Source organism: Poecilia mexicana, unplaced genomic scaffold (assembly GCF_051168715.1).
Source record: "Poecilia mexicana isolate PSO_F unplaced genomic scaffold, ASM5116871v1 scaffold_2, whole genome shotgun sequence".
In the NCBI taxonomy this organism is placed as follows: Eukaryota; Metazoa; Chordata; class Actinopteri; order Cyprinodontiformes; family Poeciliidae; genus Poecilia; species Poecilia mexicana.
The window spans coordinates 21,006,667-21,019,904 of NW_028263371.1; the positions used below are offsets into that span (position 1 = coordinate 21,006,667).

Here is a 13,238-nt window from a genome sequence, read left to right on the forward strand (position 1 = left end):
GGGGAGGTGGATAATCTGACTCTGGATCAGCTGCTGCAGCTTTCATTCATCACATCCATCAGGCCGCCTGCTCAAAGGAGCACGGTCCAGAACCAGGTCGGTTCTGATCTCATTAAAACATCCAGAGGTCCTGATGGGCCGGGTGTCGTTTTTACTCCAGATTAAACTTAAATTCATGTTAAATTTAATCTCATCTTCAGATTAAAACCTGAGAAATGAACTGATTAAAAGAAATTAAAGAGTTTTGAAGGAGGAAACTCCTGATGTTCTGTGGAACAGCGCCCTCTGCTGGAAACTCACTAAACTAACTAAACACTGAATGCACCGTCCACTTTATTAGGTACACCGTTTAACAACTAAATATTTAGCTACAACTTAAATATTAGCTAAAAAAAAAACAACTTAGTAAGTTAAAAATAGGTCTGAAGCTAAATATCGAGTTAGTAACCTAAAGATGTAGTTTAGAAACTAAATATACTTTGAGCAAACTGAGCATTTAGTTAGGAAGCTAAATATTAAGTTTGAGGGTATTTAGGGTATTTTATTATTTTCTGCTTATTTAGCAAGCTAAACATTTATCTTAGAAACAAAATATTTATCTTCATAAATATTTATTTTGAGCTAGCTAAATTGTTAGCTCTCAGCTAGCTAAACATTTTATTTATTAAGTTAAACATGTAGCTTTTAGCTACGTGTTTAGCAAGCAATCAACATATCAGGAAAGCTCAATATTTTATTATCAAATATTCCATTTCTAATTTAGCTCCATAAATATTTAGTTCTGAGTTGGTAGATATTTATCAACGTATTTAGTTTGAAACTAAATATGTTTATCTGAACTAAATATTTTTCTTGCTAAATATTTAGCTTGGAAATTAAATATTTTTGCTCAAATAAATATTCAGATAAAAACTTTAAATTTTAGATTTAGATTTCAGCAGCAACATCTTGGATCTTAATGAAACAAACAAATGTTTGCATTCTGATGGTTCTGGAAGTTTCCATCATATTTTATTTCCTCTTCTGGTTCTGGTCCAGACCCTGCAGTGTTCTGGTTGAGCAGCAGAGGGCGCCGCAGCAGGACTCGGAGCCTCCTGGATGCTGCAGCTCTGCAGCGGCTCTCTGCGGTGTCGCCATGGGAACGCTGCTGTCTCTGCCTCCCGGCTGCCGATCCGCGGCGGCGGCTTTGAAGGAGCCGGCGGAGGTTCCTGATGAGGATGAGGAGAAGAAGAAGAGGCGCTCTGTGCTGCTGCAGGCACTGCGCTGCAGGAAGCGGCTGGCGGCGCTGGGCTCCAGGGGGAAGGCCCCCGAGGGCCCCAAGGTCAGAGCGCGGGCCTGGCAGGAGGAGCAGATGTGCATCAGGAGGCTGGTGGTTCAGGTCGGTACCGGCTCGGGTCAGTCAGGAAACAGAACCTCGTCCTGTCTGATGAAGTCTTCTTCTTCTGCTGCTGTCTGAAACCTGCAGGCCTCCACAGGCGAGCTTCTTCGCTGTCTGTCCGACTTCCTGCGCCGGCGCTGCGTCAAGCTGAAGGAGTTTCCGTCCAATCGGATCGTCGTCTGGCTCAGGAACGTGGAGCGAGCGCTGCTGCTGCAGGGCTGGCAGGTCAGGGTTCTGGTTCTGAACCGTCTGTTGTTAGTCAGACCTTTGAGTCCAATCTACAGTGTTCTCCAAGTTTCTGAGCTCCACATGTAAAAAATTTCCACCAAAAATTGTTTAAATTTTGAGATTAATCTGAGAAATTTTCTAAAAAATTTCTGAACTCCAAAAGATCTCAGAAAATTTTAATGTTTTTCTACAAAATTCTTTAGATTTTTGGTGGAAATTTAGTCTTTTTCTATCTACAATAGCATTAATAGGCTGTCGTACGTTTATCTGTCTGCAGCATTTCTTACTGTTTGCTGCAAGTTTGTACCTTTTTCCACCATTTTGTGGTTGACCATCGTTCTCTGTCTCTCTGCAGCATCAGGGCTTCCTCAGCCCGGCCAGCCTCGTCTTCGTCTACCTGCTCTGCAGAGACGCGGTGGACGAGGACACGGCCTCAGAGCAGGAGCTCCACGCCACCTTCCTCACCTGTCTCTACCTGGCCTACTGTTACCTGGGCAACGAGATCTCCTACCCCATGAAGCCGTTCCTGGTGGAGTCGAGCCGCGACGTCTTCTGGGAGCGAGCGCTGGAGGTCATCGAGCGTCTGAGTGCCGACATGCTCCGCCTCAACGCCGAGCCGCGATTCTTCACAGAGGTCTTCCAGGACCTGAAGAGACATGGCGGCGCTGGTGAGACCCAGAGGACAGCGGGCCAAGGGATGGACGATCTGGACTGAGAGACCCCCACTCGCCCAGGGCTGATGCAACTTCCTGTTAAGGTTCCCTTGGCAACCACACTGGTACAGAACTCCCAGGAGCGCTTCTGACTCACCGGAACCTCCTCAGGTACAAATGGGTCCAGATGAAGATGTCTCTGGGCTTCAGGACCAGACGGCAGGACACTACAGTACATTGTAGTGTACATTTCACACCTGATGGCCCGGTAGACCCGGTTCTACTGGGGATCAAGATGCTACGTTTGATCCCCAGCTGGTTTGGTTCTTTTAAACTGAACTGGGTCAAACAATCCAAACTAACTGAACCTGTTCCCTTCCTGGCCTTTGGGGGCGCTGCACCAAGAACCACTGAAGGAAACGACACTAAAGACACGGAGAGAAACTTCCTTCTTCACCAAAAGGAACCAGACGGAGAGCCGTCAGATTTTAGCGGCTATTAGTCTTTGGGTGCGTTGTAGTCCACTTCCTGTTTGTGGAGCGCTCTCCGGTCTGCTTGGGGTTCACATCTGAATTGAATCCAGACCGAGGATTAATGACGCATTCTCACCTCCTCAAACGAACCGGACTTTGACTATTCGGATTAAAGCGGATTAAACATGGCTGGTGTGAATTCAGCACAAGATTACAATGGATTACAACAGAAGGTCAAAACCTGAAGAACAAAACTATTTACCCAAACAAACACGCATCTGTGAAAACTATGCAGTAGATTTATTTATTTTTCTAGATGGTTAGCTTAGCGTAGCTTACCTGTATACAACTCTATTTTTATCACCGCTATGCTAACTGATGTATCAACTTCAAGTGAAAATTATTGAACCATTATAGACTGTTTAATTAAACAGCTGTTTAATTACCTCCCTTTCTTTATGAAGTTTTCTTTCTTACTTTTCATCATTATTTACATCAACCCACCAGATGGGTTAGAAAATTAAAGTTGTTTTTTTTTAAGTTACTACATTTCCATCTAAAATAATTTAAATAATTATTTCTAAGTAGCTGTTGTCTACCTTGAGGCCTGTATATTTGTTTTATTGGTCAAACTCCATCTTTAATGTTAAACAGCCTGATGTAAAAACATTGAGAAGTTTTAACTATTGTTATCAAATGTTATCAAACACGCCGTTTTGAAGCTAAAAACTCTCTGAAATATACAGAGAATTAATTCATTTAAAGCTTAAACTCAGTTTCACACAAACACTAAGACTCTAGCATAAATGTTTGGCTGTTGAACTGGACCGTTCACGGTCGCTATCAAGCTAATTTTCTATTAGCGTCTCCTCAAATCTTTCTGATAAACATTAAATTACCGAAACACATTAAAACATACCTTTATCTTGTTTTCTTTTTTATTCTTCCTCTTTCTTTTCTCTCTCCCTGAAGTATTTAGTCCTTTTTACCACAGTTTTTTGCTTCCACCGGAGCTTTGGCGGTTTGTTGCACTGACATTGGCTCATATTACAGGTGAAGGGGGGGCTAGTGGCCCCGGGGCCTCAGCAGCCGCTAAAATAAAAAATAATGCAGCATTATCAGGGCTGTAGTTCCCATTATGGCCCCCAGAGGGCGGAAAAACTCCGCTCTGAATATAAAGATGAGTTTTAGAGCTGCAGCTGGTTTCTGATTCTCACTAATGTTTTTAAAAGTAAGTTTGTGTATAATTGATTAAGGTAGTAAAACGTAGATGTTGTGTATAGGGACGACTACCGGAGTTGATGTCAAAAATAAACAAAAACAGCAAAGAGAATAATTATTGTTTTCAGTACCATGTATTTGGAAAAATATAAGTGAACACCATAAAAAACTAAACAGAAATATATACACAATACTGCAGTTAGCTTTCAAGATTAATGTGCACAAGGTCTTTTTAAGATGTAAAAAACAAAGTTCCCCATTAAATGGCCAGTTTCCACTTCATTAAAACAAACAGGACTAGTAAAATATCATCCTGCTAGTTAACCAGACATTTTCAAACAGTCACCAGTAACTCAATTTTACTCAAGTTAACATACCATATTAATATTACACAGCATGCATTTAATTTATCAAGTTAAACTCAACAAAAAAAGTTAACATTGCCAGCTAACCACAATTAGCATAAGCTACAAACAAACAGTTTATTCACAGCTCACCAATTCCATTTACAGTTCAGTTCATGACAAACTTCATGGCTCCAGACTCACTGGTGGTTCAGATCTTAGTCACATTTGTTTTGTAAGCCTTATAGTGCAAATAGGACAAAAAAGGAAGAAACACGAAGAAGTTTGGAAGTAGAAACCAGCTGAATGAATCAAGTGATTCTGATGACTAAAAACTAAATATAACGGTGATGCATTTAGAGGAAAAGGCCTAATTAAAGGCCGATTTTACAGAGTTACACAAGGAAGTAAAGATGACAGAAAGCGGGCTCAGAGATGTTGAAAATAAACAGATAAATTTGCTATGAGAAACATTTGAAGAGTAAAAGATCTCATGGTGGAGTGATGATGTCAACCAAGAAGGTTGTTGGTTCAATTCCTGTTGGATTTTAGAAAGTGCTTTTGTTTTGTCAACTGCTCTCAAAGTGAAAATTGAACAGTTAAATGCGCTAAAAGACTCTGAAAGAGGAAGTGACATCACAGACCGTCAAATAATGAGCTGTTTGACTCAGCAGACATGAGCGGAGTCATATCGATGGAGTCGCTTCTGTCCCCAATTCCAGGATCTTCATCCTGATCCTGGTCTCCTCCTGCAGAGATGATGGAGAACAATCAGAAGAATAAAGAAACAAACTGCAAGAAAACATTCATATTCTGAGAACTTTGACTAGACGATTGGTCATGTGAGGAACTGGGATGAGTGAAACATTTACTCTGTTTTTCTGTTTTTGTAAACAAAACCAGTTGGAGGCATAAAAAGCTTCTGCCTCTTTTACTAAAACAACATTCACAATCTGACAGTAATTCATTCTGACTCCTGTGTGTCGAACGTCTCCTACGCCATCTTGGTAGGCAAAGTGCAAAACATAGCGGACACACAGATCCAGGCCAACCGACAGAAAATATTATGAATATTATTTATTATAAACATTAATGAATGAAAAACAAACATGTTTCAATTAAAAACTGACCAGACACACAGCTGCAGGTTTTATAAGTTTCATAAGATTTTTATTAAAAGAAACAGATTTGGAAACATTTCCTTCTGCTTGATTCTGTTATTTTTTGCTACTTATATGAATTATTGTCATTTTAGTTTTTAAAATACTAAAATTTCCACTTCAATTCATATTTTCATCCATCTGATGATGTAATTTTTAAATATTAAATGATTGATCATTTGCTCAGTTACTCAGTACTTTAGTAACTGAAAGTACCAAATACTTTTTACTCTTCCTTGAGTAATTTCTTGGAAGACGAGAGTAAAAAAAATGTTGAAGTAGTGCTACTCTTTAGTATCAGTGATTCTTGAGAATAGGGACAAAATGGGTTTTAATTTTCCCATATTTTTTTTTTATTATTTCTCAACCTTATGTATGCAAATATGACAAATAATGTTTAGAAAACATGAAGATGCTACGGTACAGGCTCCCAGTTGCGAATTTTTTTTAAAAAAATTACATTTTTAATCGACCTGACCCAGAACTTTGTCATCACCATCTGACAAAAATAAATCTAAAATGATTTTTAAAATACCCCATTAGTGATATTTTTACTCAATTTACAGACAAATGCTTCTCAAGAAATAAAATAAATATTATTTAAAACAAAAAACAATAAAAAGTCCATCTGATGGAGTTGACAGTGCATGACGGAGTTGACACAGAACTGAAGGTGGTGACAAACTAGTGAGTAAAATGAAAAACTTGGTACATGTGAAGTAATGCAATTCATGTAAAATACATTAAAATGAATTAGTTGCACAATTAAGTGAGATTTGACAACAATTTCACTGAAAGAGTCAGAAAAACTCTGATGGAGTTGACATCTGACGGAGTTGACGAAATGCCAAACTACCTCAATTTACATGATGTTATTCTGAAGGAGGCCATATTGTAGCTAGTCAGGTCCATGAAATCTTTACATTATACCAAAATTAAGCTTTTATTTCTCAAAATTTCATCAAAGTTTTGTAAATTGTCAGTTATGGAGTTGACACATCATGGTTGTGACAAACAACTTAGGAATAAAACAGAAGAAAAAACTAAAGAATAACTTAAGCTAACCGGAGCTAACTAGCCCTCCTAGCAAAGGAAGAGAAAAGACAACGTCATGGGGTCCTCAGAAGTTCTGGTGCCCCCCAATAATGCCTGATTTTTTTACATTCTTTTCATTTCTGACGGTGTTGACAAAAACTAAGGACAAATTTCAACGGACTTGGAAAATATCTAAAAATTATTTTTAATTCAATTTATCGATACTTTTATAATTATTTATATGACTACTTATACTTAATTGTCATAATATATAATTTTAGTATTTCTTTAATTGTTTTAAACTATAAGAATGTGTTGAGTTCTGCTCCTGGACAAGGGCTTTTACAGGCATCATCCACCGACTACAATGTTTAAAATAAAAAAATATTCAGCAAAAAAAAGAAAAATATACATTGTTGTGCTCACATGACCCAGGTTAGTTTAGTTAGATATTTGAAAAAAATATATTTTGTGTATATTTTATTCAAATTTCATGCTTTATCCATAGGACCTGTTTTGTCCCTATTCTCAAGAATCACTGGTATACGTTTTGGGTTCTCTGCCCTCCTCTGTTTATTGATTGATCAATCGATCGATCGATCGATACACTGCAGACTAACCTTTGAATTTGAGCAGAACTGTGGTCCACGCCACCAGCTTCGTTCTCCTCCAGACGGCACACCTGTAGCTCTCAGCGGCGCCGGCGCTGGGTCGGATCAGGGTCAGGCTGATGTCTCCGGTTTGCAGCAGGTCTTCGTTCATCTTGGTTCTGCTTCTATAGTGATGGTCCTGCTCTTGCAGCTGATCAGAAAGGTATCTATAAGCATGAACAGTCACCACTGGTTTTGGGTCGTAGCGCCACCACACAACTCTGGCGCCTTTAAGGAGTTCAGGCGCCACTTTGAACGGCAGCTGGACTGACTCCGCCCCTTCCTCCACCTCCACCTGACAGTCTGAGAGAACAAAGATCAACAAAGATCAGCTGCTGCTTTTCTCTCACTCTGTGGATGTAAAATCCAACATTAATGATAAGAGTGGATGACGTTTTCCTCTTTAACATTAAAAAATACACCTGATCTGGTTTTTAGGGGCTCGTCCGGGATAAACAAACAGAGCAATATGACATTACATTTCTTCCTGTTCATTAATATTTGTTGTGATATTTAATGTTAAACAAAAATGAAACTTATTTAAGCTTTTGATCAAAATCAGTCAGTATTGCAGGGATGTCCAAACTTTTTGTCAGATTCCAGCCACTGACCTTCGACCTTGAGCTGAACTTGCTTCTTATACTCGATCCCATCTGGGCTGAAGACGCTGCAGGTGTAGATGTTGCTGTCTTCGTAGGTGAGGTGTTTCAGAGTCAGAGAGAGGTCTCCAGTTTCTGTCCAGTCTTTGTGTGTCTCTGTTCGGTTTCTGTAAAACTCGTCCTGGTTCTCCAGATAGTCAGAACCGTCCTGAAACACGTGCATCATCCGGTTTTCATGGTCCTTCCACTCAACTTTATAAGACTTGAACAGCTCGACTGAGGTTTGGCAGGGTAGCAGGACTTTGTCTGCACCTGAACACACCTCCACCTGGTGGACTGAGAGAACAGCACAGACAGATTACCCAGAATGCTTAAGGAGAATCAGAGTCAGATTAAGAGGATGGAAATCTCCAGTTTTAACTCAAAGTTTTGATCTGAGGAAGCAGTGGCATGTTGCTCCACTTATTACAGCTTAAACTGTCAGACCTGAACCTTCAGAGTCACATAAAGGCTGTTACAAAGTCAGCCTTCTATCACCTGAAGAATTGACTGATTACTGCAACATGTCAGTTAATCCATCCATTTTCTGTACACCCTTATCCCTATCGGGGTCGGGACGGCTGCAGGAGGGAACCCCGTGGGGTGGGAGGAAAATGGTGTACCCGGAGAAAACCCACCATGCAAACTCCATGCAGAAAGACCCTGGGTCGGGAATCGAACCCAGAACCTTCTTGCTGCAAGGCAACAGCTCTACCAACTGTGCAGCCCATGTCAGTTAATTAAATTTTATAATGTAGCACTTTCCATCTGTTCAAGAGTTAAAATGACTAACATTAGTAGAATTTAGTCCTGTCACAATAAATCAATTAATCACATGATTAATTAAAATAATCAATTTGCATGATAAACCCTTCACTTTGGTGTTTTGGTCTCAACTAAACCTTTTTTTCAAGGTTAATTTTGTTAATTCATTTTATTTGTTCTATTTATTTGATGAATTTTGGCAAAGTGTAACATTTGTTTCTCATGTCATGGTTTCTGTGTTTTAAAGCTCGTTGAACTGTGTTGTCGCTGAAATGTTCTGCACTAAAAAACATGAAATGTGTCAAGTTCATATGGCAGCTTCAACACGCCTGAACGTGTCGAGGAATGCCACATGTGAAAGCGTGTCTCCGTGGAGACGACTCTTTCAAAGTTACACCTACGTGTTGGGGAAACGATCAGCATTGATTCTTCTGGATCAGCAAAATGAGCTCAGATACGGCAAAAACACAAGATATTACCAAGTATTGTAGCCTACTTTCTAGAGATAATCCTTTAATCTTGAAGAAAAATTTATAACTTTTACATGGGATTTTTTTAATATTAAAGAATTATTTACTTAAACAATCTCCTATATTCTGCTGAAAAGTTACTTGTAAGTTTTATCGTATGTCAAGTGTAATAAGTTATTTACACTAGAAATTAGAATAAAATTACTTGCTTATATTTAGAGTTTTTGCAGTTTTGTCATAATATTGAATTTCAATGAAAGCATCTAAATGTTGTTAAAACTCCGAACATCCCATTTATGGCAGAAATATTGGCTGAAAAACCCAAAGATTAGATCAGAGGACAGACTGAGACTCTGGACAGAGTCGTGTTGCTATGGTAACTGCTGTAGCATAATACCATGGCAACCAGAGGTGACAAGCAGAGGGGCAGCCATGACAGTTGAGCAGCATTGATAGCGGACAACATGGTGGAGGTGAAGCTCTGACCCCAGCCCGTCAGCTGACCTTTGACCTGCAGCAGAACCTGTTTCTTCATCAGGATGCGTTTCCTGCGGCTGTAGACGCAGCAGGTGAAGGTGTCCGTGTCTGCGCCTGTGGGGAACTTCAGCTTCAGGCTCAGGTCTCCCGTCTGCAGCGGGTCCACGCTCATCTCAGTCCTTTCTCTGTAGAACTGGATCTGCTTCTCTGGGACGGTGCAATTGTTCTGGAAGACGTGGACCTTGTTGCCATGGCGATCAGTCCATTCCACGCTGGCGTTGCTCGGCAGGCGATCGTTGGTCCTGCAGGGCAGCAGGACAAACGGCTGACCAGAGTCCACCTCGATGCTTTTAATGTAACCTGAGAGGAGGAAGAAGAAGAAGAATATCGGCTTCAGAAGAGCCAAAATGTGGCGCGGGGCCCTTTCATTGGTTTGTTTTGGTCTTTCTGACTCACCTCTCCTGAAGTTGTTCCTAAAATGACAGAAAACGCCTCCAGAAGCGATTAGAACCAGAACCACCAGAGAACCCAGCAGGAGTCTGGCCCACACTGAAAATGGCCCTGCGAAGAAAAATGAGCAACATCTTCATCTGCGACCCGTCAGTTGCTACAGCAGCAGGTTAGCTCCTGACCTTTGACCTGAGACGTCTGCCTGGTGGAGGTCTGCCTGGTGGAGGTCTGCCTGGTGGAGGTCTGCCTGGTGGAAGTTCTGGGGTCAGAGGTCATGTTCAGGGTCAGGTTTCCTGTCTGCGGAGCGGCGGTTGTGGTTCTGTTGAGCGGAAACTGATCCGTCAGCTCTTCTCCCCGTGTTGTGTTGGCGGTGGGCAGACTGAGGTTGGAGCGGGTCCAGTCCACTGTAGAACCGTTCAGAACCAACATCTGGACCGTAGGGACCAGCAGGGACACTGAGAGGACAGAGACAGTTGTCATGGCAACGGGTTTACAGAGGAAGGTCGTTTACAGAAAACAACCAGCAGCAGCAACAGTGTTGACGTCATAAAACAAAGAAAACAATCGTGAGGCAAAAGCAGGAGATGAAACTCACTTTAAAGCTTTTTTGGAAAAAATGTATTCTCATATTTGTTAAAACTGTCACCATGTCATAACAGTCTGTTCTGAGACAGATAATCTGTGAAAAATGAAACAAATCAAGCTCCTATGCGTTCTTCCAGTATGAACTGAAAACAACCAATCAGAGCCAGGAGGCGGGGCTTAGCGCTGTCAGTCATAATCTGGTGTGGCGCTGCCAGCTTTTCTCTGAATGCTATAGCTAGCTAGCATAGCCACAGCTGACAAACATTTTCCAGTAATGGTAAGTTGTTTCTCCACCATTAGCACATTTAGCAGCAGGTACATGGGGTTGATTGGCAGCACTAAGCCTCTCCTCCTGGCTCTGATTGGTTGTTTTTGGTGCATTTATTCAAACAGCAATATCAGCTTAGGGAGATCGATCTTTTCAGATTGTCTCATGATAAACAGTCATAACAGCTTCAACAAATATCAAAAACATTTTATAAAAGTTACAAACTTCAGCTTTAAATGTGACATTTTTCAGACAGTTTACTCTTTAAAATATCTTTAAAAGTTTCTATTGACACAAAGGAGCTTTTTGAATCTCATTCCAGTGTTTTTCAGCAGCAAAATGGGAAGATATATATATATATATATATATATATATATATATATATATATATATATATATATATATATATATATATATATATATATATATATATATATATATAGGTTTTATATAGGTTTTGAAAAGATAAAAAATAATTTTAAATCCTGAATTCAGTGGGTTAATATTTATTCCAGTTTCAGCTTCGTCATGAAGTGGACCAATAGAAAGACAGGAAACAGGCAGAAGGCGGGGCTTATGTAATCTTAAAACATTCAACCCACAAAGACGCCAAAATATCCAAACAGTCTCACTGATAAACTTCAGCTCCAGCAGAACCAGACCCAGAAGAACCGGATCTTACCATGCAGGAGGATCCAGATCATTTTCTTCTTCCTGTCAGAACGAACGGATCAGAAACCGTCTGGACTCATTCTGGTGAAACTCTCTGCTGCTCGGCGGCCCCAGCTGATTCTGAACCGGTTCTGTTGGATCCAGAAACGAAAATGTTCACCAGAACCAGTTTGTCAGGGTTCAGATCCTGCCCCCTCCATCAGTCTGCGCTCTGATTGGACGCAGGGTGTTTTTAGAGCTTCGGGTCGAAGCCGCTTCGTGCTGAAACAAGAGGAGAGAAGCAGCTTTAAAACGGACAAAATGCTGAGAAACTGAAGAGATTTATTTCTTAATACGTTTGTTGTTTTCATCTCTTCAATAATATATTATAGACAATATTTTAATAAAGGAAACTGGTGTAATTTTTGTAGAAAATGAATATTTAAATCATTTTTAATCCAAAATATAAACACAATTGGTGGGTGAAATTACAGGTAAATATTTTCCAAAGCTTTTTTAGTGTTTGCTATCCTCATTTTCACTTATAAATGTACATTTTTTTCCCTGTAAAACCTTAAATTAATCATAAATTTGCTCCATTCTTTAATTGTGGAACTACTGGACATGATGGATTTTACATAAAGTTAAGAAAATGACTGATTTTAGAACAAAACAGTGTTTTCAGTCAGAGGCTTCTTCACATTCACAGTAACAGACTGCTATAGAGATCCTTCCTACCATCAGCCTCTACAGCTATTATGAATTTATAATTTTCTTTTTTACTTCTGACAGCTGAAACTCAACCAGAGTGACCTTGACCTTAGACTGAAAGGTCAGGGATTTAATTGACCTTTCAGAGATTCATTAAATCAAATTAAACTTTAATCAGCCAATCAGATTCTGGTGATTTATTAGTAATTACCTACATATTTTTAATAAATCATTTAAATATTTTAGTTTATATTTTCAGATCTGTTTCAGCTGGTGATATTTTCTAATTTTTGTGGCTTTTTATTGAATAAATAAAGATGAATCAGAACATACATTATTCCCGAGCTGAAAAGTCCAACGTGACCCAAACGCATCGTTCTGAATCCAGTTTTTCTTTTTTATGGAGATTTGTTTAAAAACTAACAGCAGGAGCTGAACTGAACCGGCCACCATCGCCCTCTGCTGGACAAATCTCGGAACTGCACCAGTTCTTCTTTATCAGTTTTTCTTTTGAGAGAATAATAAATGCTCATGTTTAGACTAATGTGACTTAATCTATATTATAATCAAAGAACGGTATGGTGATGTGTTTAAAAAGCAAAATAACCAGGCTGAGAGCAAATTATGGGATGGAAAAACATAAGAATAAATACCTGACGGGATAAAAGAGCCTGAAAGCAGCTAAAGTCCAAGGAGACGTTTGGAAAGATCCTCGGGAATCCTGGAGAACTGCTGATCCAGAAAGCTACTGAACCGGAACACTTTGTCAAATTACAGGCGAGTCGGAGCCGCAGGAAGAGGAAGCAGCTTCAGAGCAGAGTTAACATTATAAACAGCAAATCATTAACAGATCCAACATAATTCAGGAACCAACCAAGAAGTTGATGACTCAGCAGAAATCGGTTCCATGCAAAAACAAATTTTATCTTGAAAACAGAAACATCAATATTTCCAGGACCTGCTCAGTACATTTTCCCTGGAACTGCTGAATCTACTCTATGAACGTCTGGAAGATTCAAAGACTCCAGTTCAGATGATCATGAATTTCACATCTGCATTTGATACAATAAAAATCAAGTTT

The 13,238-nt window shown here is 39.8% G+C and overlaps 2 protein-coding genes across 2 annotated transcripts; one reads left to right on the plus strand and one right to left on the minus strand.

Moving 5' to 3' along the window:
• Positions 1-1,051: 1,051 nt before the first annotated feature.
• On the plus strand, positions 1,052-2,321 carry LOC106928023 (cyclin-dependent kinase 5 activator 2-like). Its single transcript, XM_015004009.2, has 3 exons — positions 1,052-1,378; positions 1,466-1,603; positions 1,962-2,321. Exons 1-3 carry the CDS (start codon positions 1,136-1,138, stop codon positions 2,319-2,321), a joined length of 741 nt encoding a protein of 246 aa, XP_014859495.2. The 5' UTR covers positions 1,052-1,135.
• Positions 2,322-4,068: 1,747 nt separating this feature from the next.
• On the minus strand, positions 4,069-12,969 carry LOC106928019 (uncharacterized). Its single transcript, XM_015004005.2, has 8 exons — positions 12,811-12,969; positions 11,478-11,728; positions 10,125-10,397; positions 9,949-10,053; positions 9,520-9,852; positions 7,754-8,077; positions 7,113-7,445; positions 4,069-5,046 (listed from the first exon to the last, which is right to left on the minus strand). Exons 2-8 carry the CDS (start codon positions 11,497-11,499, stop codon positions 4,934-4,936), a joined length of 1,503 nt encoding a protein of 500 aa, XP_014859491.2. The 5' UTR covers positions 11,500-11,728; positions 12,811-12,969; the 3' UTR covers positions 4,069-4,933.
• Positions 12,970-13,238: the final 269 nt, after the last annotated feature.

Bases quoted from the DNA above. Each gene is read 5' to 3' on its own strand.
- LOC106928019 (XM_015004005.2), bottom strand. From the start codon at position 11,499: ATGATCTGGATCCTCCTGCATG. The intron at 10,398-11,477 runs GTAAGATCCGGT...CTGTCCTCTCAG, and splicing joins GATCTGGATCCTCCTGCATG to TGTCCCTGCTGGTCCCTACG. The intron at 7,446-7,753 runs GTCAGTGGCTGG...TTGTTCTCTCAG, and splicing joins AGTTCAGCTCAAGGTCGAAG to ACTGTCAGGTGGAGGTGGAG.
- LOC106928023 (XM_015004009.2), top strand. From the start codon at position 1,136: ATGGGAACGCTGCTGTCTCTGCCTCCCGGCTGCCGATCCGCGGCGGCG. The intron at 1,379-1,465 runs GTCGGTACCGGC...TGAAACCTGCAG, and splicing joins TCAGGAGGCTGGTGGTTCAG to GCCTCCACAGGCGAGCTTCT. The intron at 1,604-1,961 runs GTCAGGGTTCTG...GTCTCTCTGCAG, and splicing joins TGCTGCTGCAGGGCTGGCAG to CATCAGGGCTTCCTCAGCCC.